This window comes from Nelumbo nucifera, chromosome 5, assembly GCF_055504915.1.
Source record: "Nelumbo nucifera cultivar China Antique chromosome 5, China Antique-T2T, whole genome shotgun sequence".
NCBI lineage: Eukaryota > Viridiplantae > Streptophyta > Magnoliopsida > Proteales > Nelumbonaceae > Nelumbo > Nelumbo nucifera.
Window position 1 is genome coordinate 72,973,846 of NC_142653.1, and position 26,145 is coordinate 72,999,990.

The window sequence follows — 26,145 nt, forward strand, 5'->3', positions numbered from 1 at the left end:
TATTTTTCTTAACCATCAAAAGAAAAGTTGTTTTGGGTCTTTTCTTGGATTTGTTCAGATCTGCAGGGAGAGAGGAATTGAAGATAGTTTTGTTGGAAAATTTGGTGGCCAAGTTAATGACACAGGGCTTTTTGGGGGTTTGATTAATGAGAAGTGATTTTGATGCTGTCAAGGCTGGTGAGGTATCATCTAGCAGAATTGTAGTTGTGGTGAGGAAGGAGGTTTATGGCATGAAAAAAGACAAGTGAGGTAAGTGGTCTGATATTCTGACAACAATTAGTAAGATAGGTTTGTACTTGGGTTGGGTTAAGAAATTTTCAGAGTGCTAAAAATTGTGACATTATCAGAAGTTAACAGCAAAGGATGGTGGCATTATTGCTAAGGAGAATTTTACAAGTAGTGGCAATTGATTTATAGGTTTCAAAAAATATTATTTATTGCATATTACAAATGTGTTTTCAAGGTTGAAGATTGTTCTGTGTGGAGCAGGTCCATGTAAAATGTTTAGAATAATTTATAAAAGAGAGATGTCAAAGACAGTGCCATAGAACAGGTAAATCTGAGAGGCAGTCATTGTTTCACAATTCACTGATTAATTGTAACATTGTAGGGTCTTTCAAGGTGAGGAATAAAGAGTACAATGGGCAGGGGGATTTTGGGAATCCATTGCTGGATAGGGCTGAAGATAAAGATTTTGGTGATGAGAATAATTTCAGAAACAGTACTAAGGGTGACTTTAATCAAATCAAAAGTTTTAGAACCAAGCCATCTTGTGATGGTTCAGTGAAGAATTCCATCATTAGCTTACAGTCAGAATATGCAAGAAAACCTTTTAAGGCACTAGAAATAATATAGAAGAATATCACTAAACCCTCTTTGAAGTGGGATTAAGCTTGCAGGTTGTAGAGGCCTTGGGTTATTGCAGAGGTGATTTTTTGGTGGTGCAAGATAAAGTTTTTTTTTTCTTTGAGTTGTTCTTGCTTCTTGATTAGTAAAGATAGGCTTGGATTAAGTTTTGTTGCTAAAGGGGGATGAATGTATACATGGGCTGTTTTGTTTTGTTCTGTGTGGGTTTGTTTTGGGAGGTTGTTTGCTTTAAGTCATTGAATTCTTTTCTAGGTAGTTTGTCAGATGGTTATTGATGGGTTCCAATTCTGGGAAGTTCTTATTTGGATGGGTTTGGCTGAAGTTTATTTCCTGTTCTCTCTCTATGATTTCTCATCACCAGCTCCTGGATTCTCCTTTTGTTTCGATAAAATCTCATTTACAATAAAATACTATACTTTTTTTTCATCAATAACGTTGAATTTTATTTAATATATAAACAAAAGATGTACATATATACATGCATTCATTTGAGAGAGAAGACATCATATCTCTCACCTCTCTTTCATACTGTTACGCCCAGAACATTTGATCTCTCCCCAGTCCCCACCCCATCTCTTTTTTTTTTGATCAGCAAAGTGAGAATTTTATTCAATTAATTTAATTAAAATAGAGTTGCATCAGAAAGAGCACAGACATTTCAACAGAAAATGTTACATTAAAGCCCAAAAAAGCTGTTGCCTTTGAACTCCCTGTTTAGCTAGAGAGTCAGCCATTCCATTTGCAGTTATCCTGACCCATGTGAATGAGGCATCAAGTTCCCTTGCTATGCTTACTATCTCCCTTAATGGATGTCTGTAGAAGGAACGTTACTGCTTGAATTGGTCCAAGATATCACTGTTTTTGAGTCCCCTTCTATCTCCAAGTTCTTAAGTTAAGCTTGCTTGGCAATCTTTAGCCCTTGCAGCAGGGCTCCTGAGTACAAAGCCAACACTTTCTTGAGGAATCTCTAATCACACCACCAATGCCTGCCGTACCTGGGTTTCCTATAGAGCTCCCATCAAAGTTCAGCTTTAACTTATTGGGGCCTAGGGGCTTCCATTCCATCACTTTTCTTTCCTTCTTCTCAGCAGTGCGTGCCATTTCATTCCAGGCTCTTACAATATCAGTAATTGGGATATTTTAAAAGAGCTGGAGTGATTTTACCCAGAGAGCAACTTTTATCTATGGACTCCACAATAGCCTCCTTTGGCCTATGCTTCTCATTGAAGATTCTTGTATTCCTTTCCTCCCATATTGTTCACACCACTGCAGCCCTTGCTGATTTCCACATAACCCTTCCTCTTTTTGTTGGCTGCCTTAGAAAGTTTGGTTCAAAGAGGCTTACTACATCTTGGGGAGCACTCCACCTGCAACCAAAGAGAGCATAGAGATTCCCAAATAAAAAGAATAAAAGGGCAATGGATCAATAAATGAGGTAGGGATTCACCATTTGCAGAGCAAAGGATGCACATATGAGGGGAGAGGCATTTATTGGGCCTCTTTTTTGAAGCATGTCGCAAGTATTTATCTTCCCAAGAAACACCTCCCCAGTCCTCATCTCTTGCTTTGCTAAAGCATCAGCCATGCTGTTATCTGTCTTTTATACCCATTGAAATCTCACTTCCATGTCATTTATTCAGCCATCTAAGCTTCTTTATCTCATTCCTATAAGACCAAAGAGCTGCCTCCCTGCTCTGCAACCACCCTATCACCTATGTACAATCTCCTTAAATGATCAATTTGCTCACATTCATGTTCCTTGACCATTACACTTGTTTTATCACAACCATAATTTCATTCCTAAATGAGTCTCCTACACTAACCAGGCTTTGATAGCATAGCAACAATATGACCTTCCTCATCACTAATCAGGTTTTGGTAGTCTTTATCAAGGATGTTTCTCCCACATCCTTTCATTTTTTAATGATTCCATCAGTTGAGAAGGATGAAAAGCTCTCCTAAGATTTTATCTTGAATGTTGGGTTGCATGCGAAGTTGAACTAGTAGTAGAAGCTAGTTATATGTGGATCAACTTCTTAGAGAATCCCATTTGTTCAAAATTGGAGAGTTTTCTGTTTTTCTTAGACTGATAGGAACATTGGGAAGGGTTGACTTCTAGAGCCTCTCCTAGGTTAGTTTTTGACCAAAGGCCATATAGTCAAGAAGTTGTGGGGGGAAGGGGGTGGGCCTGTGTCACCCCATTTAGATTTGAAAATATGTTGCTTACTCAGTTTGGGTCTACACAAAAAGTGAATAAATGGTGGAGGGAGGGAGTAAACAATGTGAGATTCCAAAAAAGAGATACATCAGTTGAAGGCTAAAATGGAGTGGAATAGGAAGGATTTTGAGTAAAACAAGGATGTACACTTCAGCACCCCTTCCCATCCTCTCTGATCCTTTCTTTATGTTTTGTTTTTTTTTTCTCTTTTTTTTTGTTTCTCTCAAAATTTGAAAGGGAACATATAGAATAGAAATTTAGTAGCTTGCCACACAGGTTTGAATGCCTATTGAAAGATGAAGTGCTGTAGTCGAAGTAGTAGAAGAAAGAAGAAGACCAAGAGATGCTGAGAATGTCGAACTGAATAATCCAGTCGACAATACTATTATTTATATTAGAGTATAGTACAATGTTACAGAAAAATGTTGGAATGCCCCTGATTAGTGATGGGACACCCAGACAATTTAAAACACTAAATAAACTTAGGCCCATTAACACAGGCCCAGTACATAATAACTTAAACTCAAATACAGGCTAATAAGAACTCTTATCAGCCGAACCATCAATACATAAAAAAACCTTCAACCTAACACTCCCCCTCAAGCTAAGCATGGATGTTAATCATGTTTAGCTTGCCAAGAAGGTCCATGAACTTGCTGTAGCCAACCCTTTAGTCAGTGCATCTGCAATTTGCATCTCAGATGGAGTGTAAGGAATGCAGAGTTCTCCTGAGACTATTCTCTCTCTAACAAAATGTCGATCAATCTCAATATGTTTTGTCCTATCATGTTGCATAGGGTTATTTGCAATGTTGATGGCAGCCTTGTTATCACAATACAGTCTGAGAGGACCCTCATCTTTAATACCAAGCTCATTAAAAAGGGTCCTGAGCCATAGGAGTTCAGAAGCCCCACGAGCCATAGCTCGATATTCTGCTTCTGCACTTGATCTAGCAACTACATTCTGCTTCTTACTGCGCCATGTGACCAGGTTCCCTCCCACAAATGTACAATATCCTGAAGTTGATTTTCTGTCTCCAACAGAACTAGCCCAATCTGCATCAGTATAAGCTTCAATTTCAATTCTATTGTTTTTCCTGAATAGAATTCCCTTTCCTGGGCAAGTCTTCAAGTACCTGAGAATCCTTTCAACTGCTTTCATATGAGGGATCTTTGGAGAGTGCATGAACTGACTGACAACATGCACAACATAAGCAATATCTGGCCGGGTGAGGGATAAGTATATTAGCTTCCCTACCAATTTTTGGTATCTCTCTCTATCATAGTAGTCCTCCCCTACTGATTTCTGTAGGCCATGATTCTGTTCTATTGGAGTATCTACTGGCCTACACCCCATCATGCCTGTTTCCTCTAGGAGGTCAAGAACATATTTCCGTTGACATATGTAGATTCCCTCTCTTGACCTAGCAACTTCAATCCCAAGAAAATATCTCAAATGGCCCAAGTCTTTGATCTCAAATTCCGAAGCTAGAAACTCCTTCAGTCTTTTTATCTCTTCCAAGTCATTCCCGGTAATTACCATATTATCCACATAAACAATGAGTGCAGTAAGTTTGCTATCCTGTCTCCTTATGAACAAGGTATGGTCTGCACCACTCCGAGTGTACCCCACTTTCTTCATGGCCCCACAAAGCCTTTCAAACCTTGCACGGGGAGATTGCTTCAACCCATATAATGCTTTCCTCAGTTTGCACACCTTTCTACCAAAGTCATAGCCTGGTGGAGGTTCCATAAATACCTCTTCATGAAGGTCACCATTTAGGAAGGCATTCTTCACATCCAGCTGATGAAGTTCCCATGAAAAATTTGCTGCTAGTGACAGTAGAACCCAAATTGTGTTGAGCTTTGCTATTGGGGCAGAGGTTTCTTTGTAGTCAATCCCTGTGCTTTACAGTAAATACCTTTCTGCCCGTCCTCCTTGTGCTTTACAGTAAACACCCACTTGCACCCAACAGTGCTCTTCCGCTCTGGCAGATCCACTAATTCCCAAGTTCTTGCTTTCATTAGGGCTTTTATCTCTTCATTCATAGCTTCTTTCCACCTTGGATCAAACACAGCCTCTGAGTACCTAGAAGAAACACATACAGAGGAAAGAGCAGACACAAAGGAGTGATAGGCAGGAGATAAATGTGAGTAAGAAACAAAATCAGCAATGGGGTGCCGGGTGGTGCAAGAGTGGATAGGCTTACGGAGAGCAATAGGAAGATCCAAATCAGAAGTATGTGAGTTGGAATTACCTTGGATTGTAGAGATAGATTGATCCGAGTCCAACTGGTTGCTGTCATGAGGTTGGGGGCCCCTGTTTCTTCTATTGTATTTGAGTATCTCTTTCTGTTGCCTACTGGAGCCTTCAGGAACATCTGCAGCATTAGGAGAGGTAACCGGCACAGTGGGAGCCTCACTGGGTTGACCCGGAATGCCACGACAAGGAGTAGAAGAAGAGGATGGAAGACCCGAGGCAGATAGGGAAACAAAAAAGGAGGGAGAATGAGAATCCTCTTCCATCCCACTAGTCTCCCTCTGAAGAGGATTCTGAGAAGACTGAAAATAGGATTGAGACTCAAAGAAGACCACATCTCTGGTGACATACTTTCTCTTGGAGATAGGGTCATAACACTTGTAACCCTTTTGTGTAGGAGAGTACCCCAAGAATATTCCCTTTGTAGCCTTAGGATCTAGCTTTGTCTTCTTTGGATCCTTCACATGTATGAAACATATACAGCCAAAGACCCGAGGAGGAAGGGGAAAGTCTGGAAGAGTGGGACACAAAACAGAGAAAGGGGTTTTCATCCCCAACACCTTAGATGGCATCCGATTTGTCAGATATGTTGCAGTAAGTACAGCTTGAGACCAGTATTGCTTGGGGACTTTGTGCTGGAATAGTAAGTCTCGAGCTGTCTCCAATAGATGTCTATTCTTGCGCTCAACAACCTCATTCTGCTGAGGGGTATTAGCACAGGATGACTGATGTAATATGCCAGCATCTTCCATGAATAAGTTCAAGGATTTTTCAAAGTATTCAGCAGCATTATCTGACTTGAATTGCTTAATCTTCTTATTAAACTGCGTTTCAATCATCTTGCAAAATGCCATGGTTATCCGTGGTACTTCATCCCGTCCTTTTAACAGGTAGATCCATGTGCATCAAGAGTAGTGGTCAATAAAACTCATAAAGTACCGGAAGCCATCAATAGAAACAATGGGTGAAGGGCCCTAGACATTAGAATGAACCAATTCAAAAGGAGCACAAATTTCATTACTGGAAATTGGATAAACAGTTCTACATTGTTTTGACATTTGACATACTTCACAGATTAAATTTGACTTGAAATTCCCTTAAACAATTCGGGAAACAACATTTCTAATGAAGAGAAAGACCCATGACCTAGTCTAGCATGCCAAAGATGCAACCTAGCTATTGACTCCACACTCTCCGGACTACTAGCAGCAGATGCTTGTAAGGCTGAACCGATGTCTGCATCAAAATAGTAGAGGCCTCCATACTCATGACCGCTCCCAATCGTTCTCCTCGTCAATCTGTCTTGGAAGACACAATGAGTAGGAAAAAATGTTATACTACAGTTCAAATTTTTGGTAAGTTTTGAAACAGACATAAGATTTGTGGTAAGACTGGGAACATGTAAAATTGATTTAAGAGAGAGGTCCTTGCTTAGGTCAACCACCCCCTTTCCATGGATGGTGGAGAAAGACCCTTCAACAACTCTCATCTTATCCTGACCAGACAACAAATGATATGAAGAGAATAGGGAGGACATATGTGTCATGTGGTTAGTAGCACCGGAATCAATATCCCAAGAAGTAGAGTCAATAGAGCTTATGGCACTGAAGGCAGAGGCTGTACCTGATCTGGCAAGAGATGTGGTAGCAAAAGAATTATTCCTTAGACAGGCTAATGCCCTGCTAAGGACCTCTACCTCACTAGCAGTGAAGCCCAAAGCATTTGTTCCAGAGGAATCAGCAACCTGTCCCATAGGAGAAGAAGACACTGTTGGTATATTCTGTGAGTTGTCCCCATTGTTGCTGGTGACAAGATTCCCACTTGCCGCATGACCCTTCTATTGTTTCTTGTCCTTAATGCAGCTGGCTTTAGGTGAGGGTACAGGACCCAACACTTTTCTTTTACATGTCTCTCACCACCACAATGAGTACACTTGAGGTGCTTCTTGTCTGGATGTCTGTTTCCCTTAGTAGAAACCAGGGCTGAATGTTCTCCAAATTGTTCAGTTTGTTGAGTCTGGGAGTAAACTTGCATGTCCTTTCTCCTGACTTCTTCATTCCTCACCAGATAATAAACATGGTGTAACTCGGGCAGTTCATCTCTCCCCAAAATCTGTTACCTTATACCCTTATACATTGGGTCCAAACCAGCCAAGAACTTGAAGGCTCTGCTCTCTTCAATCTGCTTATCATGTCTCTCCTTGTCCCTGGCATTTTCCCAATCTAATATCAAGTGATGGTCAAGTTCTTCCCAAAGACCTTCCAGAGTTGTAAAGTATGTGGCAACTATCATATCACCTTGCCTTAAGGCAGCAATGTCTTGATTCAATCTGTAGATTCTAGCATTGTTTTTCTTCTGTCCATAGGTCTTAGACACCTTTTCCCAAATCTTGGCTGCTGTAGGATAGTGATGAACAGTCCTGGAAACATGAGGAGTCATAGAGGCAAGCAACCAAGACATAACTGTGGCATTCTCCTTGCGCCACACAGCGTACTCTGTACTGCCAACTTCAGGTTCCTTCTTGCTTCCATCTAGGTAGCCTGTGAGATCACGGGCAGTAATAAACAACATTGCGGAAACTGACCACTCCCTGAAGTTGTATTCATCCAGCAGCACACTTGTAATCTGCAAGCTGTGCAGATTAGGGTTTTCTAGATTTGAAGACCTTGCCGCAGGTCTGTTATCCCTAGAAGAAACCTCTCCGGATATTGAAAACATCTTGACTGCAGCCTCTGTGTAGATGACACTGATTAAGACTAGCCAAAGCAGTTCTGAAGGTTCTGAACCAGTTCTGGAGCAGGTTCTGATTAGCCGAAGTGATCATAGGAGGTTCTGAAGCAGTTCTGGAGCAGGTTCTGACTAGCCGAAGTGATCACAGCAGGTTCTGACAGCTCTCAACACAGTTTCAGACTTGCCGAGACTGTCACAGTTCTGAAGCAGTTCAGTTACAGCAGCAAGTGAGGAGTTCTGGGCTGGTAACCGACCTGGAACTAAGGGCTCTCCCATATTGTGCTATGCAGACTCCACTTGAACTTCGAGTACTGCAACTGTAAAGAGAGTGCCCCTCCTTACAGCCAATACTAGGACTGCTGAAATCAGTCCTCAACTAGGTCTGTCCTATACAGACCTCTCTTAGCAGTCGAATAGCTGCTAACTACTAGAAACAGTCTAGTAGGACATCAGCTTCTGGGTCTTACTTCCCTTGCGCCCTACAACCAAGGGAAACCCTAGGTTCGAACTTTGTGTTGTTCTCCTGCAACCCTAGGGTTTCACAGCAGCAACCAAGATGAAAAAAAGAAGAAGAAAGACAGCAGGAGAGAGGAGATGGCATCGGCTGTAACCAGGAAGGTGCTCAATGCTCTGATACCATGAAAGCTGAAGTGCTGTAGTCAAAGTAGCAGAAGAAAGAAGAAGACCAAGAGATGCTGAGAATGTCGAACTGAATAACCCAGTTGACAGTACTATTATTTATATTAGAGTATAGTACAATGTTACAGAAAAAGACTGGAATGCCCCTGATTAGTGATGGGACACCCAAACAACTTAAAACACTAAACAAACTTAGGCCCATTAACACAGGCCCAGTACATAATAACTTAAACTCAAATACAGGCTAATAAGAACTCTTATCAGCCGAACCATCAATACATAAAAAAACCTTCAACCTAACACCTTTCATGAGAAATGTTTGGTTTTCCAAAGCATCTCCGATCATTAGCATAGTTGTCAAGGCAACACCTAGGCGCCTGCCTAGGCGACGAGGCTCCCTTGGAGGCTCACCTCGCCTAATCGCCAAGCAGTTTTCTATAGTGTGTTATAAAAAGCCTTTAATTCTTAATTTTTTGAGGTTATAATTATAAAATAGACATTTTTAAACTAAAATATTAATTTTGTGTGTTTATATACTAATTTCTTTTTATTATTTTCTTATTTGTTAGGGTTTAATCAACACAAACATTGCTAAATGCTGTATTGAACCCTCAAAGACTTCAAAACCTGAACCAATAAGGAAGAACATAAAATGTTGTCCAATCAACACATTTCTTCTTTTTCTTTAATAATTTTGTGTGTGTATATACTAATTTCTTCTTCTTCTTCTTCTTCTTCTTCTTCTTCTTCTTCCACCTTTTCTTTTCTTCTTTTCCTATAACAGAAATAGGGGTTGAGCCTTATATTTTTTGATTTTCTATACTTTAACATGAAGTTTATGCTTTTCTTATGAAAATTATGGATATTTATTAAGGAAATATGATTATGGAGCCTAGGAAACTACCCTAGGATACATGTTTTTACTTAAAAAAAATCCATTGCCTAGGCGACTAGGCACCCTCTTGTTGCCTAGCCTCACCTTGGTGCCTTGAAAACTATGATCATTAGTATGAGCATCTCTTCGTTTTTCAAACCATTTGGTAATATAGAGAAAAAGTTCTCTAGATGCACGGAATATAAATTCATGAAGTTTGAAGTTAATGAATGAAACCCTAACCTTCAGGTTGGTCCTTGGTCACTCTCTGGAAATTCTTTCTCCAGCACATGATTGAAGATCTTCGCAATACTTCTGCTTTCAAATTAAGGTGATACATCCAGGGAAAACTTTTCAAAAAACCTTTCGTTGTTTTCTCGCCTTAAATTCTATACTGAAGAAGGTTAAGCTTTAAGTCATATAGCAGACAAATAGAGAAAACAAATGCTAACTACAAAAAAGTAAATACAGATGTATGGATATAAAGCAAAGACCATATAGCAGACATAAAGCAAAGCTGATTCTTAGATCTCTAGAATCCATTTATTGATCTATTGATAATGTTGAAATGTATTCCTGTAGAGGGAAGTTTTGTCTTTTGAATATAGCTTTAAGAATCAGTTAACCAGGGCGTTTATATAATTTGTGCATAATTATAAATGAAAATAAAGTTTAGGTCAACAAGAGGGGAAGACTGGTTCAAATCTTCTCCCTTTGAGACCCTTGTCTCTCTTTCTTTTCTTCTTGTTCTCTACTGCAACAAGTTCTTTTCTTACACCTTTTCTCACTTTTCCTTCTCTTTCCTCACTTTGCCCTCATGTTTACATATGGTATCAGAGCTGTGAACTCGATTGTCACTGTTCACACTCTTTTTTACCTCGTAGGAGTTGAGGCTCACCTTTTCCAATACAAACAGGAAAAGGAACTTAAAAGGACTGGTCATCCCTTAGGAAAAGAAGCTTTAATGCCTCTAGTTGGTCTGTTTGAAGCATTTGAGGTGGTGTGCTAATTCATCAGGATTAATTATCTTAGATCATGCTAAATACAGCCTTATATGCTGGCCAGGCAACCGTAGGGACAAAAAAAATGCTGTACAAATTTCCTCCTGTCATTCTGTTCCAATTCAAGGTGTATTCATGTCGAATAGCCATTTTCAGGAATATAATGTAGTTGATAGAGTATCATTGATTTTGTGATTTGTTCTAACACAATCCTATTTGAATTTCGTCAAAAAATTTTGCATTTATCAAACAAATTTTTGTTTGTAATGAAAATCAGTTTCTACCTTGCTCAACTTTTTAGTCCTTTTCAGGATGAATTACGTCAACAGAAAGAGGAAGAAATGGATGACTACTGTTCCCAGGTGTGTACCCCCCTAGTGCTTCAGTACCTTCTGCCTTCACGTGTGTGGTTTATATTCTTTTTCAGAGACTCCTCATTGAGGATATCCAAAGAAGCACTGACCCTCTTTTGGGGATGAGGTTTGGACAATCTTAGACTCAAAGAGGATACATGACTTGTGTTTATATAGTCTATAGATTCCTTTTTTGTATTGAAATGTTTTCTCAACAGTTCTCTACCGTAAATTTCCCTTTTTCACTTGATAAGACTAATTTTGATTTAGTTGTCTAATGAGGACTGTAATAAGTCCAATTTCTGCTGTAAAATTAATGAGAAAGATAACAAAAACGAAGAAGAGAGAGAATAGAGAGAAGAGATAAACAGAGGAGAGAGATGAGAGGAGTGTGGGTTGACAAGAGTTGCCGCCCCACTCAGATATTTATATTAGCAACATAAATAATGCAGCAATTACACTAATGCCCCTACTGCTTACATAACTGAAATAAACTAACATAACTAATATCACTAACAACCACCTAACAACAAATATAAAACATAAAACAAGCAAGGTTTAAAATGTCAATGTCGATGAAAATGTCGCTCACCCAAATAAAGGACATATGTCGAAATGTTGGAAGTGTCGAATGGAAATATTGTAAAAAGTATAGACATTGGGGAAATATTGTGAAATATATGGAAATATGCACTAATAGTTTGTGAGATGATAAAAGAAACCTAATTACACCGTTCTATACTATTATCATATTCCAAACCATCATAGAATATTTTAACATTTTATTAATATGAAATAATATTACATGCATGCATCTCTTTTGGTTCTAACAAATAATTAGAATAAAATCATATAAACCTTTTAATATTTGTATTATTATAAAAATATTTTATTTATGCATTTTATTTTATTCTAATAATTAATTAGTTTAATCATTTTTACATTTTGTTTTTTTTTTTTTTCTGAGTATTTTATCTTTAGTATTAATCTTCGTATTATTTATTCATTTTTATTGGATTTTATAATGAGGGTCTACAATATTACCATATAAACCATTTAATATTTTTATCATTATAAATAATTTATTTATGCATTTTATTTTATTCTAATAGGTAATTAATTTTTTCATTTGTTTTTATTTTTGTTTTCTAATGAATATTGTATATTTTTTCTCAAATATTAATTTTCTTATTATTTATCCATTTTTAGTGGCTTTTGTAGTAAGGGTCTACAATAGTACAATAGACCTTCATGTACTGTAATAAGAGTGAAATAATGATTCTATTTATAAGTTTTCAATTATGAGGTCTATATTACAATAGATCTTCTTGCATTGCAACATGTTTATAAAGGTGTTTTAAAGATTCCATTTCAGGGCTTGCTATTGTGATGGTCTATAGGCTTCCATAGACCATCATGGACTGCAGCAAGTCTTTGAAGTTTAAACAAACTAGAGTTAAGGCTTAAGGATTCAATTATTCATTCGAACAAACCCTTTAGCCTCCTAAAACCTCGAAGAGACCCAGAGTGTGTCTTATAAGCAGTGAGCTGCAAACCAACACTCAATTAAGCCCTTCAAGAAATGACGAAGATAAAGAGCATTCTCCTCGACTTCGAGTTTACACCTTCCCCCCCCTCTCTCTCTCTCTCTTCTTTTTCACGGGTTTTTCATGGTTATTCACCTTGAGAGAGAAATAGGGTTATTGCGTACTTGAGAGCAATTTTTCATAAGTCAAACTTCCTACTTCCAAGTAAAAGGTATTTCAGCTCTTGACCAAGGGTATAGACCACTCTTGTGCTTGGTTAGACCCTGAAGTTGTAGTGCACTAGCTCCATGTAGACAAGCTAAAAACCTCTTCTTTTTTCCCCCTTTAACGTCTCTGTTTTTTTTTTTCCTCTTTTTATTTGACATGAGATGTTTGTAGTTGGAATATATGCTGAGTTGTCGATATATACTTGGAAATATTTCAAAATATTATACGTTTTTTTTTGTTTTTTGGAACGATATGGTCGCCATTTACCGAAATGGTTAAAACATCGACCGATATATTGTATTTTTTTAATTCATGTGAAAGTTTATGTCGCTTGGTCTTGACATTGACATATGTCAGGCGACATTTCCGAAATTTCGCTACATTTTAAACCATGAAAGCAAGTAATAGTAGCAATGGGGACCACAATAGATAAATTGACAGCAATATAACAACATTATTTCTCTATATCTCTACACTCCCCCTCAAGTTGGGAATAGATATTAATCATTCCCAACTTGCATAAATCTGTTTCTGAGGCAACTCTTTCTCTAATAAAAGAGTAATATCAAGCTGCATATTGGAGGCAATATATGGAAGACACACTTCTTAAGAGGCAACTCTTTCTCTAATAAAGTGTCGATCCACTTCAATATGTTTAATTCTGTCATGCTGTATTGGATTATGGGCAATGTTAATAGTAGTTTAATTATCACAATTCAACATCAAGGGCTTCTCATAAGCAATGCCCAATTCCTCAAACAAGGACCTCAACCATAATACTTCAGCCACACCATGTGCCATGGATCTGTATTTTGCTTCAGCACTGGAATGAGCTACAATATTTTGTTTCTTACTTCTCTAAGAGACAAGGTTTCCTCCTATAAAAGCACAATACCCAGAAGTAGACCTCCTGTCATCAACACAACCAGCCCAATCAACATCTTTCTAAGCTTCTATCTTCATGTGACCATTATTTTTGAAGAGTATGCCTCTTCCTGAACATCTCTTCAGGTAAGCAAGTATCCTCTAAACTGCAAGAAGATGAGTGGTTCTGGGTGAATGCATATATTGGATAACAACATTGGCCGCAGAAGAAATGTCTGTTCGTGTGAGGCAAAGATAAAGAAGTCAATCTCACGGGTATCACTCCCTTTCACCACAATATCATCCACATATATTGGCATATAGCAAGTAGAGTCAAGGAGGAGTCTATTTTCTTAATGAAAAGAGTGTGATCTGATTGAGCTTGGACATAGCCAAATTTTTCAAGAGCCAGTCCAAATCTGTCAAACCCTCTTGGCAACTGTTTCAGTCTATATAAGACTTTATTCAATAGGCAGACCTTCATCCCTGCTTCTGAACTATACAATCCAAGAGGTAACTCCATGTACACCTCCTCTTGCAAATCACCATTGAGGAAGGCATTTTTAACATCCATTTGGAACAATGGCCATGAGAAATTTGCTGCAATAGATGGTAAGACTCTGGTAGTGTGCATCTTGGCTACTGGTGCAAAGGTCTCCAAATAGTCTATTCTATAAGTCTGTGTAAACCCCTTTCTACCTAATCTGGCCTTATATCACTCAACAAAGCCATCAACATTATTTTTCACTGTAAACACCCATTTGCATCAAACTGGTTTCTTCTCTTTAGGCATCAACTAGCTCCCATGTATTGTTTTTGAGAAGAGCATCCATTTCTACCTTCATGGCATCCTTCCACTCAGGCACCAATAAGGCTTCCTGCACTGTCCTGGGAATGTGAATAGAAGAAATAAATGCCAACAAAGACTTATAGGATGGAGACAAATGATCATAAGTTAGAAGCTGAGAAATACAATGTGTTGTAGATGAGGTACAACTGTGCTTCCCTTTGCAGATTGCAATTGGAAGATCAATATCATCCAAAAAGGGAGAAGGCTTAGTAATGGAAGGCATCTCATCAGACTCAGTGATGGGAGGTATCTCATCTGCAGTGGGATGTAAAGGAGATGTGGTACTTGGATTTGGGGCCGCAAAGGAAACTGGAGTTGGCCTGGACTACTGAGGACCGAAATCAACCTGTCTCCACTGCTTGTGAAACACCCTCAAATCCCTACACTTTTGACAACCCTCTCTCTACACTTCTCTTCAGTGATTGGGACAGGTAATGGAATTTCCGATGTAGCAGAACCCATCTCACTATTCTCCTCCTAAGAAGAAATTCTATGATAGTAGGGTACATCCTCAAAGAATGTGACATCCATAGAAACAAACCGTGTCCCCTTGAGTCAAACTAGAGATGTCTTGATGAGGCCTATAAATCGTTGCTATGTTATTTTTTTGATCATAAGTGTTGTACAACTTTTCCCAAATCTTATGGGCTGTTGTATAGTGCTGAACAGTCCTTGCAATTCTGGGAGTCATAGAAGTTAGCAACCATGACACTACAGTTGCATTTTCCCTACACCAAGTTCTATAACTTGGTTCATCTTCCTTGGGCTCCTTAATCTTCCCATCAATATGGCCTTCAGTCCATGACTCACTATGGACCATCTTGCTAAAATGACCCATTCCCTATAATTGTATTCATCTAATTTTACATTAGTTATTTGTACCATAGGATTTCCAAGATGAATAACATTATCAACAGTCTTGGAACCATTAGATGAGACTTCACTTGTGCTGGAGGACATCTTGAACTCACCCAAACTGATATTTAATTAGTAGAACAGGTCAAACAACACCTCCCTTTGCTCGAACTCCAAATATAACCTGGGCAGAGTGCACACAGATCTGCTGGACTGATACTACTTGCAGCCCAGAAGCTATACCTGTTAACTAGGTCTCTCTAGTAGTACATATGACTACTCCAGAAGTTCTTGGCCTCCCTGCATGTACCAGAAACTATTCTGGGCCTCGGAGATTTTTCCAAGGGAAGAACCCTAGAAACAGCTTCAGCTAACCACGACCAGCAGTAGAGTTCTTTCTTGTTGCTCCAACAATAAAAAATGAAAACTTAAGAAGAGAGAGGAGGTGAATAAAAGAGTAGGTGAGCAGAATAATAGCAGGTTATTGCTCTGATACCATGTTTGTATTCGGAGAGTTGGAGAATAGGACGACACACTCTAACCAGCCCATTAAAATGATATTTATATTAGGACAAAAATAATACATGAGATGACAACTTTACTCCCCATTAATAAGTAATGATGTAACTTAAAATAAAAGAAGGCCCAGGCCCATTAACACTTAATAACAGTACAGCCTAACAGAATAGAGAATGCTATAACATAAATGGGCCGAAGCCCATTCTATTAAGTCCCACAACAAGGGGGAGCCATTCAATGATCCTGAAAGGTATAGGAGATTAGTTGGCAAACTTATTTATCTCACTATTATTCGTCCTGATATCTCCTTTGCTGTAGGGGTTCTAAGTTGGTTCATGCAGAATCCCACAGTCATTCACTGGGGCGGTGTTGTAAGAGTATTGAGATACCTGAAAGGTGCTCCAGGCCGAGGATTACTATACAAGGGGGAGAATTAACCTTAGAGGGATATTCTGATGCAAATTGAGCAGGCTCCTTGATGGATAGAAGGTCTACTATTGGGTACTGTACCTTTTAGTGTGGCAATCTCATTACTTGGAAAAGTAAGAAACAAAGTGTAGTTGCTAGAAGTAGTGCTGAAGTTGAGTATAGAGCAATAGCCCACACCACTTGTGAGTTGACATGACTGAAACATCTCCTTCAAGAGATAGGTATTTTTATAGGGAAGCCTGTCAAGTTGTTTTTTGATAATAAAGCCGTTCATATTGCTTCCAACCCAATTTTCCATGAGAGGACCAAACATATAGAAGTTGACTGTCATTTTGGAAGAGAAAAGGTGACAAATGGTGATTGTGACTCCTTATGTCAAGTCAGAAGAATAGCTGGCAGACTTGTTTACAAAAAGTTCGTGTCGTACTAGGATGGATTATATTTGTAACAAGCTGGAGCTTTATGATATATATGCTCCAGCTTGAGGGGGAGTGTTGAAATGTTTGCCTACAAGGGCATTTTATTCCTTTTCTGTAATCTGGTATTTCCCCTGTTAAGAATCACTTAATAGGGCATTTTTGTAATTTCTGCATATTATGATGAATAGAACTACAGTGCGGGCTGATATTATAATGAAACCTCCTTTTCTTCCTCCTTTTATTTTCTTCTTGCTTTCAACTGTGTGAGACAGGTTTCCCAACCTTTTTCTTCCTTTTTCCTCTTTTTTTTTTTTTCTTTTTTATTCATAAGTTTTAATAGTAACAAAAATTACAAAATACCAAGGAAAACTATGTTTGGCTAACCCCAAGCCCAATACATTACATTACACTGAAGCCCAGAAAAATTGATCCCTATTGACCTTATGTTTGGCTAATGTATCAGAAGAACAGTTATCCGTTCTTCTCACCCATTTGAAATTAGATTCTATCTCCATTGATATCCATTTAATTTCCCTCAATGCTTGTCTATAGACCCAATCTCCTTGCTGTAAAGGTTTAGCCAGCTTACTACAGCTGTTATCTCTGCCCTTTAAAGGAGTCTTCATATCCAACTGGACCTGAATACATTGCTAAAATATTACCATTATCATGTCTGAACATACTTCCTTGCCAATTAAACTTCCTTCAAATATTTGGTCTTTATGCTGCTTGGAGAACTCAAAAACTAGACTAGAAGTTTCATGCGTACAGCCAACAGAACACCTTTATACCATCAACCAGCACTCACAAGTTTCTTGATTAACACTTTCAGTCTTTATTATTCGTTAAACACATGGTACTGTTTTCAGTAATATTCCAACCAACCTGCTTTATGCACCATTGAACTGTCACTTACCTTCAATTCTTTATCACTATCACCACCGGCCACCATGTCTATTTGAACTGTCAATTAGAGGAACTTAAAGCACAATGATGAATACCTTGTTCTTTAGTCACAAAAAAAACACAGATCTGAAACCTTATTAGGAGAATGGATTCAGATCTATGATATGGTGTCTTCATAAAAGAATAAGAAAGAGAATGAAGTGAAAAGGTGATCGCCTAGGTTAATTCTCTGATACCATATCATAAATCAGAAGACCAGCTAAATGATGATGAAAAGGAGAGAAATCAATCTTCCACCTGCAGCTGACATCTATTTATGTAGAACTCTAGCACAAATCAAATTTAGCAGACTTCCCTTAAATAACCTATGTAAATAGAAATGACCCTGCAGCCTACTCCACTGCATTGTTTCCTACTTCTAAATAGCCATAGAACCTTGCCCGCTGTGTGAATGAGACAAAGATGTTCTGTATTCTGTCTGCATTGTTGTCCAAAGGAGGGTTCCTAAGGAACTGAATTCAGCTTTTGATGGCCTAGCAACCAAGGGCTAGCACTTCTTCCATCCCATCTCAAAGATTTTAGAGACCAAGAATTACAGTGTAATTCTTTGCCTTGGGGGTTCAGACCTCAAATACAGCTCATTTCTGTGACAGAATTTGCTGATGGAGCTCAAATTGTTGTTGACTTTTTATTATGTTATTGTTTTAACCTTTAGCTTATCACAGGTTCCTGTCCGGCATCTAGTATTTATGGTTCATGGTATTGGCCAAAGGCTGGAAAAGGCTAATTTAGTTGATGACGTTGGTGATTTTCGTCAAATCACAGCAAGTCTTGCTGAGCGACACCTAACTTCATATCAGCGTGACACTCAGAGGATTCTCTTCATCCCTTGTCAGGTAGAAAGGCTTCTTTTCTTCCCATATTATAATTGTTTTTTTGGGAGGAACAAAAGATAATTACTATTTACAACTATCTGGAATTTGGAAATCCTTCGCAATATCATATCAATCAAGCACATGGCATGTTCAATAACAATAAGAACATGACAGCTTTTGTGCAACTCGTTATTGTCCTGCAGCCTGCACCAAAGATGTTTGAAGTTTTTTATGACATTATTCTTTTTTAGTTGGGATAAGGCTTAGATTATGATGATGATGATTGCATTATCCTTCTTTCAGAGGTTCAGATTGTTATCAATGTCAAGCAAAAACAATGTTCTTTAGGTTATCTTTTTACCATTTTACCTTTCCAGTAAAGAAAGAAGTTGCAGATTTTTTATGGGAGGTAATATCAAAGGAGTAAAAATGAAAATTGGTCAAAAAAGAACCAAGTATACATATGTATCTTGCTTACTGAGTATGCACAGTTTTTTCTCCTTATAATATATATAGTGATAAAAAGTACAAAATCTCTAGTAGCATCTCTAGTTAGGATTTAGGAAGTTTTCAAGGAATGCTTTCCAGCAGCAGAGTGGCTGCTGTTAAAGCACAGTTCATCTGTTTACATTTCCAGAAGTACTGTGATAACAATCACCTTCATTCCTCTTTTTTTTTGGGGGGGGGGGGGGCAGGAGGGTAAGGGGGGATTCCCATATTCTTGAGAATATAAATGATGTCAAATAGAAGATAGAAGAAAATTAAAACTATTGGAGCATTCCATTCAGTGATTAATGATGTTTAATGGGATGTCAAAGCTTGTAATGCCTATTTCTGGAAATCCCATTTTCTTCAAACCAATGGATCACTTGTTCTATCCTGCATAGGCTTTAGTATTTTGTTCTGATAAAAAAATTACTACATATGCATGTGATATGAACGTGGATTCCTTGTATAACAATAATAGCAGAAACAAATAGAAATACAGAAAGAAGGTGCACATGTCTATGAATATTCATGTTCCTATTCTCTTATTTTTGTTCTTTTTCTTCTAATTCTCATTTGAATTACTTGCTAGTTTTTCTCTTTTTTTCTTTTCTTGAATAAAATCTGATTTGTTACTTACAAACAACAATATGGTATTAGAAAACTTGTTTTTTTGGTCTGAACTGAATTTTTAGGTTCTTTGTGCTTATTCCTCCTTTTGAACTTGAAGAATGCTCTGATACCAACTTGAACACTATTTCTGGTAATCAGAATCAGGTTTGAGTGGAAAAGAAGAAAATAAAGGAAGAAAAAGAAAGATGGGCTTAGAGTCTAAAATTAGATCTGACACTCTACTCATTGTTATTTATACTGAAATTAAGAAATTACAACTTTGCCCTTAATTAAGTGCCCCTTAAGCACTTGTGACCCAGTAGACCATTTCAACAAACTAAGGTTGAGCTATACATATGCAAATTGGGTTGGGTCAGTTGATGACATTCTCCACTTCTGGCTATTGTTTGCACCTTGTTGTATTGTCTATTGCAGAAGCGAAAGGCAAGCAGACTCGATTGAGTGCAGAAGCTAAGTACAGAGCTATGGCTCATAGTGTTTAAAATTTTCTCTGGTTTTCTAACCTTCTAATGGAAATGAGAATACAGTTCTAGAATCTATAAAATTGTATTGCAATAATTAAGAGTCTGCAAACAGTGCTTACAACCCATTTCAACATGATCAGAATAAAGACATAAAGTCAATAGGCATTTTATTAGAGAGAACGATGCAAGTGGAAAGTTTTTTCTTTTATTTGTGAAATCAAAAGATCAGATAGATGATTGCTTGACTGAAATTATCTCCAAGAACAAGTTGGATAACAGTCTAGGCAAGCTGGACATGTACAACATATATGTTCAGCTTGAGGGAGTAATGCAGATATGGATGCAAAGAAAGAAATTGAAGAGAAAGGGTGAGATGGTAGACTTGCAGAATACATCATTGACAAGAGAAGAAGTGATTACTTAACCAGTCAAATCTTGGTCTATTTGGATGAAATTTGGTGGCATTAAAGTATACACTTCCTGTACTCAAATGTAATTGATTTTCAGCTCAATCTGATATGTGAAAGTTTCCCAACTAAAGGGTTCAAATGACTGATTTTTGGGTTCTGCAAGTCATGTCAAGTCTCAAGTCCTAGTCAACAGGTTGACCAATGGACCACAATGGCATTTATGATAATTGTCATCATTGCTATTTATAGTAAAGAAAACTTACAATTTAGTAATTTCTTGTTTCTTATATTTACTAGAACTAGAGAGTTATAGTGTCCTAGTTTGAAAAGAAAGTTCATACATATTTTGTTTATGGTTTGAATACACACAAGGGAGTTAGAGTCCAAGTAGGAGTTGAAAGTTTTTTTTTATTTTTTATTGTAAATAGAAAAAAATCATTAAAATAAAAGGATGATTATAATCAACTCAGGTTTGAGGAAACACAGAGGAATAAAAGTCAAAAGAAACTTTCAGAATTACAGTTTTGTAAGTCAAGAACATAGCAAAAATTATCTCTTGAATCTGAACGCCAAACTTGGACAAATTCAAGTAGTATAAACACCCAATCTGAAAGCACTTTCCAATGGTTGTCACAAATTTCTCAATCTTCTTATGTCTAGTTTCAAACACTCTTTTGCTCCTCTCTCTCAAGATGGACCAACATACAGTAAACAGAATACAGCTCCACACCACCTTAACCTTCTTGCATCCTTTAAATGATGACCACGTTTTCATCTGGGGACCTTGGCTGAAAAACTTGCATTCTGCAGAGGGATGGGTAGAATTTCCAGAAAAAAAAAAGCAATTCTACAGGAGAACAATAAATGAATATTGTTTCCTCGTTCCCTTTAAACATATAACACATTTTCCAGGCTGAAACTCCTGTTTCGTAATTGATCTGCTGTTAAAACATTATTCATAATCACCAACCACACAAAGGTTTCTACCCTTGGAGGGACAGGATTGCCTCGCACACCTTCGCATCTACTTGCATGCACCTGCAATCTTCACTAAATCTGCATAAAAGGATTTCACACCAGTGTTCCTTACACCACAATTCATCCCTGGAAGAACTTGACACCCTTGAATTTTCCAGCACTTCCAACAACCTAAAACACTCCTCCACTTCCCTATGTAAAAGTGGCCTTCTGAATTTATGACTCCAAATTAACTTTTATTCACTCCTCGTGATCAGCCAATATAAATAATCCGGCACACAGTTCACTTAACTTTCCAACTCCACTCCAATCATCTTCCCAAAATTTTATCCTAGCACCATTCCCCACCAAGAACCTAGTGAGATTCTTAAATTCTTGATTAAACTCCTTAATACATTTCCAAATACTCACCCCAAAAGAAGTGGACACCTCCCTTGATTCTCACCCAAATCTCACCACTCCATACTTTCCCACCACCACTTCTCCAAGATGAATCCCTCTCCTCTAAACCAAACCTCCAAAGCCACTTACCAAGTAACGGCCTTGTTGAATGCCCCCAATCTTCTAATACCCAAACCCCCGATTTTTGAGAACACTGTCTTGGAACTTGAAAGGGTGAATGAAGGTAATGGTGATAAAAAGAATGCTGAAGGTCATCCTAGTGCAGTTAAAAGATTTAGGCATAAAAAATTTAACATATCTGTGCCAGTTTCAAAGGTGTTTGCTAGTCTGAAGAGGAGCCTATTTGGGATTGGAATCTACAGGTGGGTCAAGAAGATAAAGAGTTGTCAAGAAAAAAAGAGTTCTCAGATCTTTTTGTAAATTCCCAATGTACAGGAGGTTTTCATTGTACATGGGCTGATGTAATTGGTTTTCTTTTGCAATGCAATACTTTACCTTCTCCAAAAACAAATTGTCAAGAAAAAAAAGAAAGAAAGAGGATACTAATGCTGCTGCTGCTGCAGATCTGGGGTGAGTAGTTTCTTGTTTTCTTTTGGGATGGAGGTCAAGCTTGAGTGGTCTGTCTGGTTGGGTCCATAGATGGTGAGAAGTGTGTCAAGTTTTGGGTTGGTTTGTGTTAAAATTGAGTTTTTGGGATGGGTGTGGAGTGCTTGAGGTTTTGCAAGTTTGAGATTGTTTTATTGCTGTGTTTTTGTTCTGTTTGTGGTGATTTCTTATCACCGTTTATATTCCTTTCATTTCTTCATTATTAATAAAATTTTTTCTTTATTATCTTCAAAAAGAAAAAGATTCAGCAACCTCAAGCTCTCTTTTGAGCCAATCTACGAAAAACTCAGTTTTTTTGGTTCAATTCCTCCCAGTGCCACCAGCTCCACTCCCTAGCCGTATATAAACCTTTGTAAAACTTCACAACTTTTTCTTGAATTTCCAGCCATCTTTGTTCCACCTCATTTCCCACAATGACTCTAGATATTGTGTTCCTCGTATGCCTTGTGTTTTACATCTGTGCTAAGGAGTTCGAACTAGTAGAGAGAAGGGAGAAAGAAGAAGAAGAACAAGGAAGAAGAAGAATAGTCGATTCTGATGGGGTAAACCCTATCAGTCGACCATATTTTACATTAGCCTCTAATTAGTTGTATAAAGACTAAACTGCCCCCTCTTAAGTATTGGACAAAAAGTCTCTATTAAAACTGCCACATAAGCACATAACTTAAAAGAAATAAAATGACTAATCTACCCTTATTTGGCTAGCTCTAACACTCCCCCTCAAGCTGGAGAATATATGTCATATAATCCCAGCTTGTTACATATATAGTTCACTCTCCCTGAGTTTAAACCTTTTGTAAACAAATCTGCCCATTGATCACCTGAGCCCACATGTTCTGTGCTTATCTCTCCAGTAAGGACCTTCCCCTCACAAATTGGCAATCAATCTCTATGTGCTTTGTTCTCTCATGAAAAACAAGGTTAGATGAGATGTGGAGTGCAGGTTGATTGTCACAGTATAATTTCATAGGTTTGTCCATGGAGAACCCGATTTCTTGTAGGAGATTCCTCAGCCATACTAATTCACATGTAGTGTGTGCCATGGCTCTGTATTCGGCTTCAGCACTGCTCCTTGCCACAACCGTCTACTTCTTACTCTTCCATGTCACAAGATTTCCTCCAAGAAATGTGCAGTAACCTGTAGTAGATCTTCTATCTGACATTGAGCCTGTCCAATCTGCATCTGTATACCCAATTACCTCAAGTCTTCCTCTTGGTTTGTACAATAACCCACGGCCTGGAGCTCCCTTCAGGTACCTTATAATTCTAAGAACTGCATCCCAGTGAGGTATCCGAGGGTTCTGCATAAATTGGCTCACCACACTGACTGCAAAGGAGATGTCTGGTCTTGTGATAGTCAAATAGTTCAGCTTCCCCACTAACCGTCTGTATCTTCTAGGATCATCAAATATTTCCCCTGTACCACTTCTCAACTTAGCATTTGGCTCCATGGGAGTTTCAACCGGTTTTGCACCTAACAGTCTTGTTTCATCCAACAGATCAAGAACATATTTTCGTTGACACAAATTTACACCTTGTTTTGATCTGACAACTTCTATACCCAAGAAATACTTCAACGTCCCAAGGTCTTTTGTTTGAAAATGGTTTTGCAGAAAGACCTTTAGTTTATTAATCCCCAATTTGTCACTGCCAATTATAACAATATCATCCACATAGACCACTAATAAAATCTTTCCTGCTTCTGAATCATAGTTGAACACTGAGTGGTCAACCTGACATTGTTTCGTTCCAAAATTTTTCACCACTTCACTAAATTTCCCAAACCAAGCACAAGGCGATTGTTTCAACCCATAAATTGCCTTTTTCAATCTGCACACCTTACCATCCTCCCCCTGAGCAACAAACCCAGGTGGTTGCTCCATATATACCTCCTCCATAAGGTCACCATGAAGGAAGGCATTTTTAATGTCAAGTTGAAATACGGGCCAGTCATACATAACGGCCAGGGAAATTAAGACACAGACATAGCCAATCTTAGCCAGTGGAGAGAAGGTCTCCATATAGTCCACCCCATACAACTATGAATAACCTTTAGCAACAAGTCTGGCCTTCAGTCGCTCCACACTACCATCCGGCAAGTATTTAGTAGTATACACCCATTTACAACCCACAACATGCTTACCGGGAGGAAGAGTAGTGAGCTCCCTGAAGGGATGAGAGATCCATCGTATGGATGCCCAAATCTTGCGGAATAAAGGGGCGGATTTCAAAAATTTTTCTCTCCCTTCAACTAGGAATCGAATTCCCTATTTAGAAAATCATATTTTCAAGGATCAATCTTGAACCATAAACTGAACCAGATCTGAACCAAAAAGAGTAGGAGAGGATTATACCTGATACGGAGAAATAATATCTCCCAACGAAGGTGTTCACGCCCAAGGAAGGATCCAAAGACTGTTCCCACTGAAGATGGCTCAGTGTAGGATGGAGCAGAATCAACAGTTTTCTTCTCCAAGAACTCCGTCCTTCGCAAGAAACAACAGGATGGCACGTGAGCACAACTTCCAATCAATTCTTTCACAAAGAACTGATGTCAAGATCGAATCTTGACTTCTCCCACAGAGTTGGAGATCGAACTGGATGTCTGGCAGCTGCAGGAAGGAGGCGGCAAGAAAGATTTTTGTAGGGATTGCAGAAATCTTTCTTCTGTGATTTCAGCTCTGAACAGGATGTGAGTATCTCTTCTCTAACGGTTGCCGCTCCCTCCTTCTTTGTAACCCCAAAGGATCAGCTCCTAATCCAATTAGGAGTTGCTGATCCAAATCTTATTTGGATCAAAACATCTCTTTAGGTGATAAGGATAAACGCTTATCTTATCTGCTGATTGGATCAACCTTCTCCTAATCTTATTAGGAGGTTTCCAGATCCAAATCACATTTAGATCTGGACTCTCTGAGTGGATAGGGTTATGGCCCTTTCCTATCTGCTGATCCATCTCAGAATTCGCCCATCTTTAACTTATTAAATAAGTCCAGTTCGAAATGGGCTTTAGGCCCATTAAGCTTATGTGCTCACTTAACCATCCTAACTGCTGCCCAGTTGGGTTTCCTTGTATGGCGTGGGACCCAAGCATTGATTTACACATCAGCCACATGGGTTCAGCCCAACCTTTGTTACAAGGCCTGGCCGAATACACTGCTATGGACAGTGCACCCCCTGAAACCCATCAAATGGGCTCTATGGGCCCAACACTTACCCTAAGTGGTCCCTGGGCCAAGCCACCTTGTAACACCCCAGGAACTGTGGGCAGATGCAAGATTAGCCCATCAGGTATTATCCTCAATGGTCTTACCCTCAACCTCTCAGCCCATAATGATCAAACACTGCCCGACAAAAGAGGACCTTTCCCTCGGCTGCAAGGAATAGTGTTGCATTCTCTGCTTATATGGATCCCGGGAATTAAAACCTTTTGCAAACATTTTAGAAACCATAATATATATACTTTTATATCTCATATAAAATATACTTTGCAAAACAAATCTTAACGATTAAAATCGGCTGCTGGCAGTCTTGGTTTCCATTAGTGAGTGCGCATCCCCGATCATTACCTTTGTCTGACAAAGGGACTGATCCTGTCACTATGATCACCCACTCAGATGAATTCTCAGACTGTCCCAACATACCCAGGTTTTGACCCCCGCTAAGGATCTCACTGATTGGTACATCAAAGACAGCCCAATCCGACACCTAGTGCAGTATCATAATCGAGTCTAGGGGTCGGGTGTAACTTTCC

The 26,145-nt window shown here is 38.6% G+C and overlaps 1 protein-coding gene across 12 annotated transcripts in view; it reads left to right on the plus strand.

Moving 5' to 3' along the window:
- Positions 1–26,145, plus strand: part of SGR2 (shoot gravitropism 2 (SGR2)) — a 133,074-nt gene that overhangs the window by 32,348 nt on the left and 74,581 nt on the right. For 11 of the 12 annotated variants that reach the window (XR_016075935.1, XR_016075933.1, XR_016075934.1 and 8 more), the window contains 2 exons: positions 10,900–10,950; positions 18,263–18,433. Coding sequence is in view for 9 of the 12 variants with exons in the window: in XM_088887101.1 (XP_088743227.1) it covers positions 10,900–10,950; positions 18,263–18,433 (222 nt within the window). In the remaining 3 variants the exon portion in view is untranslated. The remainder of the gene's footprint in view (positions 1–10,899; positions 10,951–18,262; positions 18,434–26,145) is intronic. The other variant, XM_088887106.1, reaches the window with a different exon arrangement.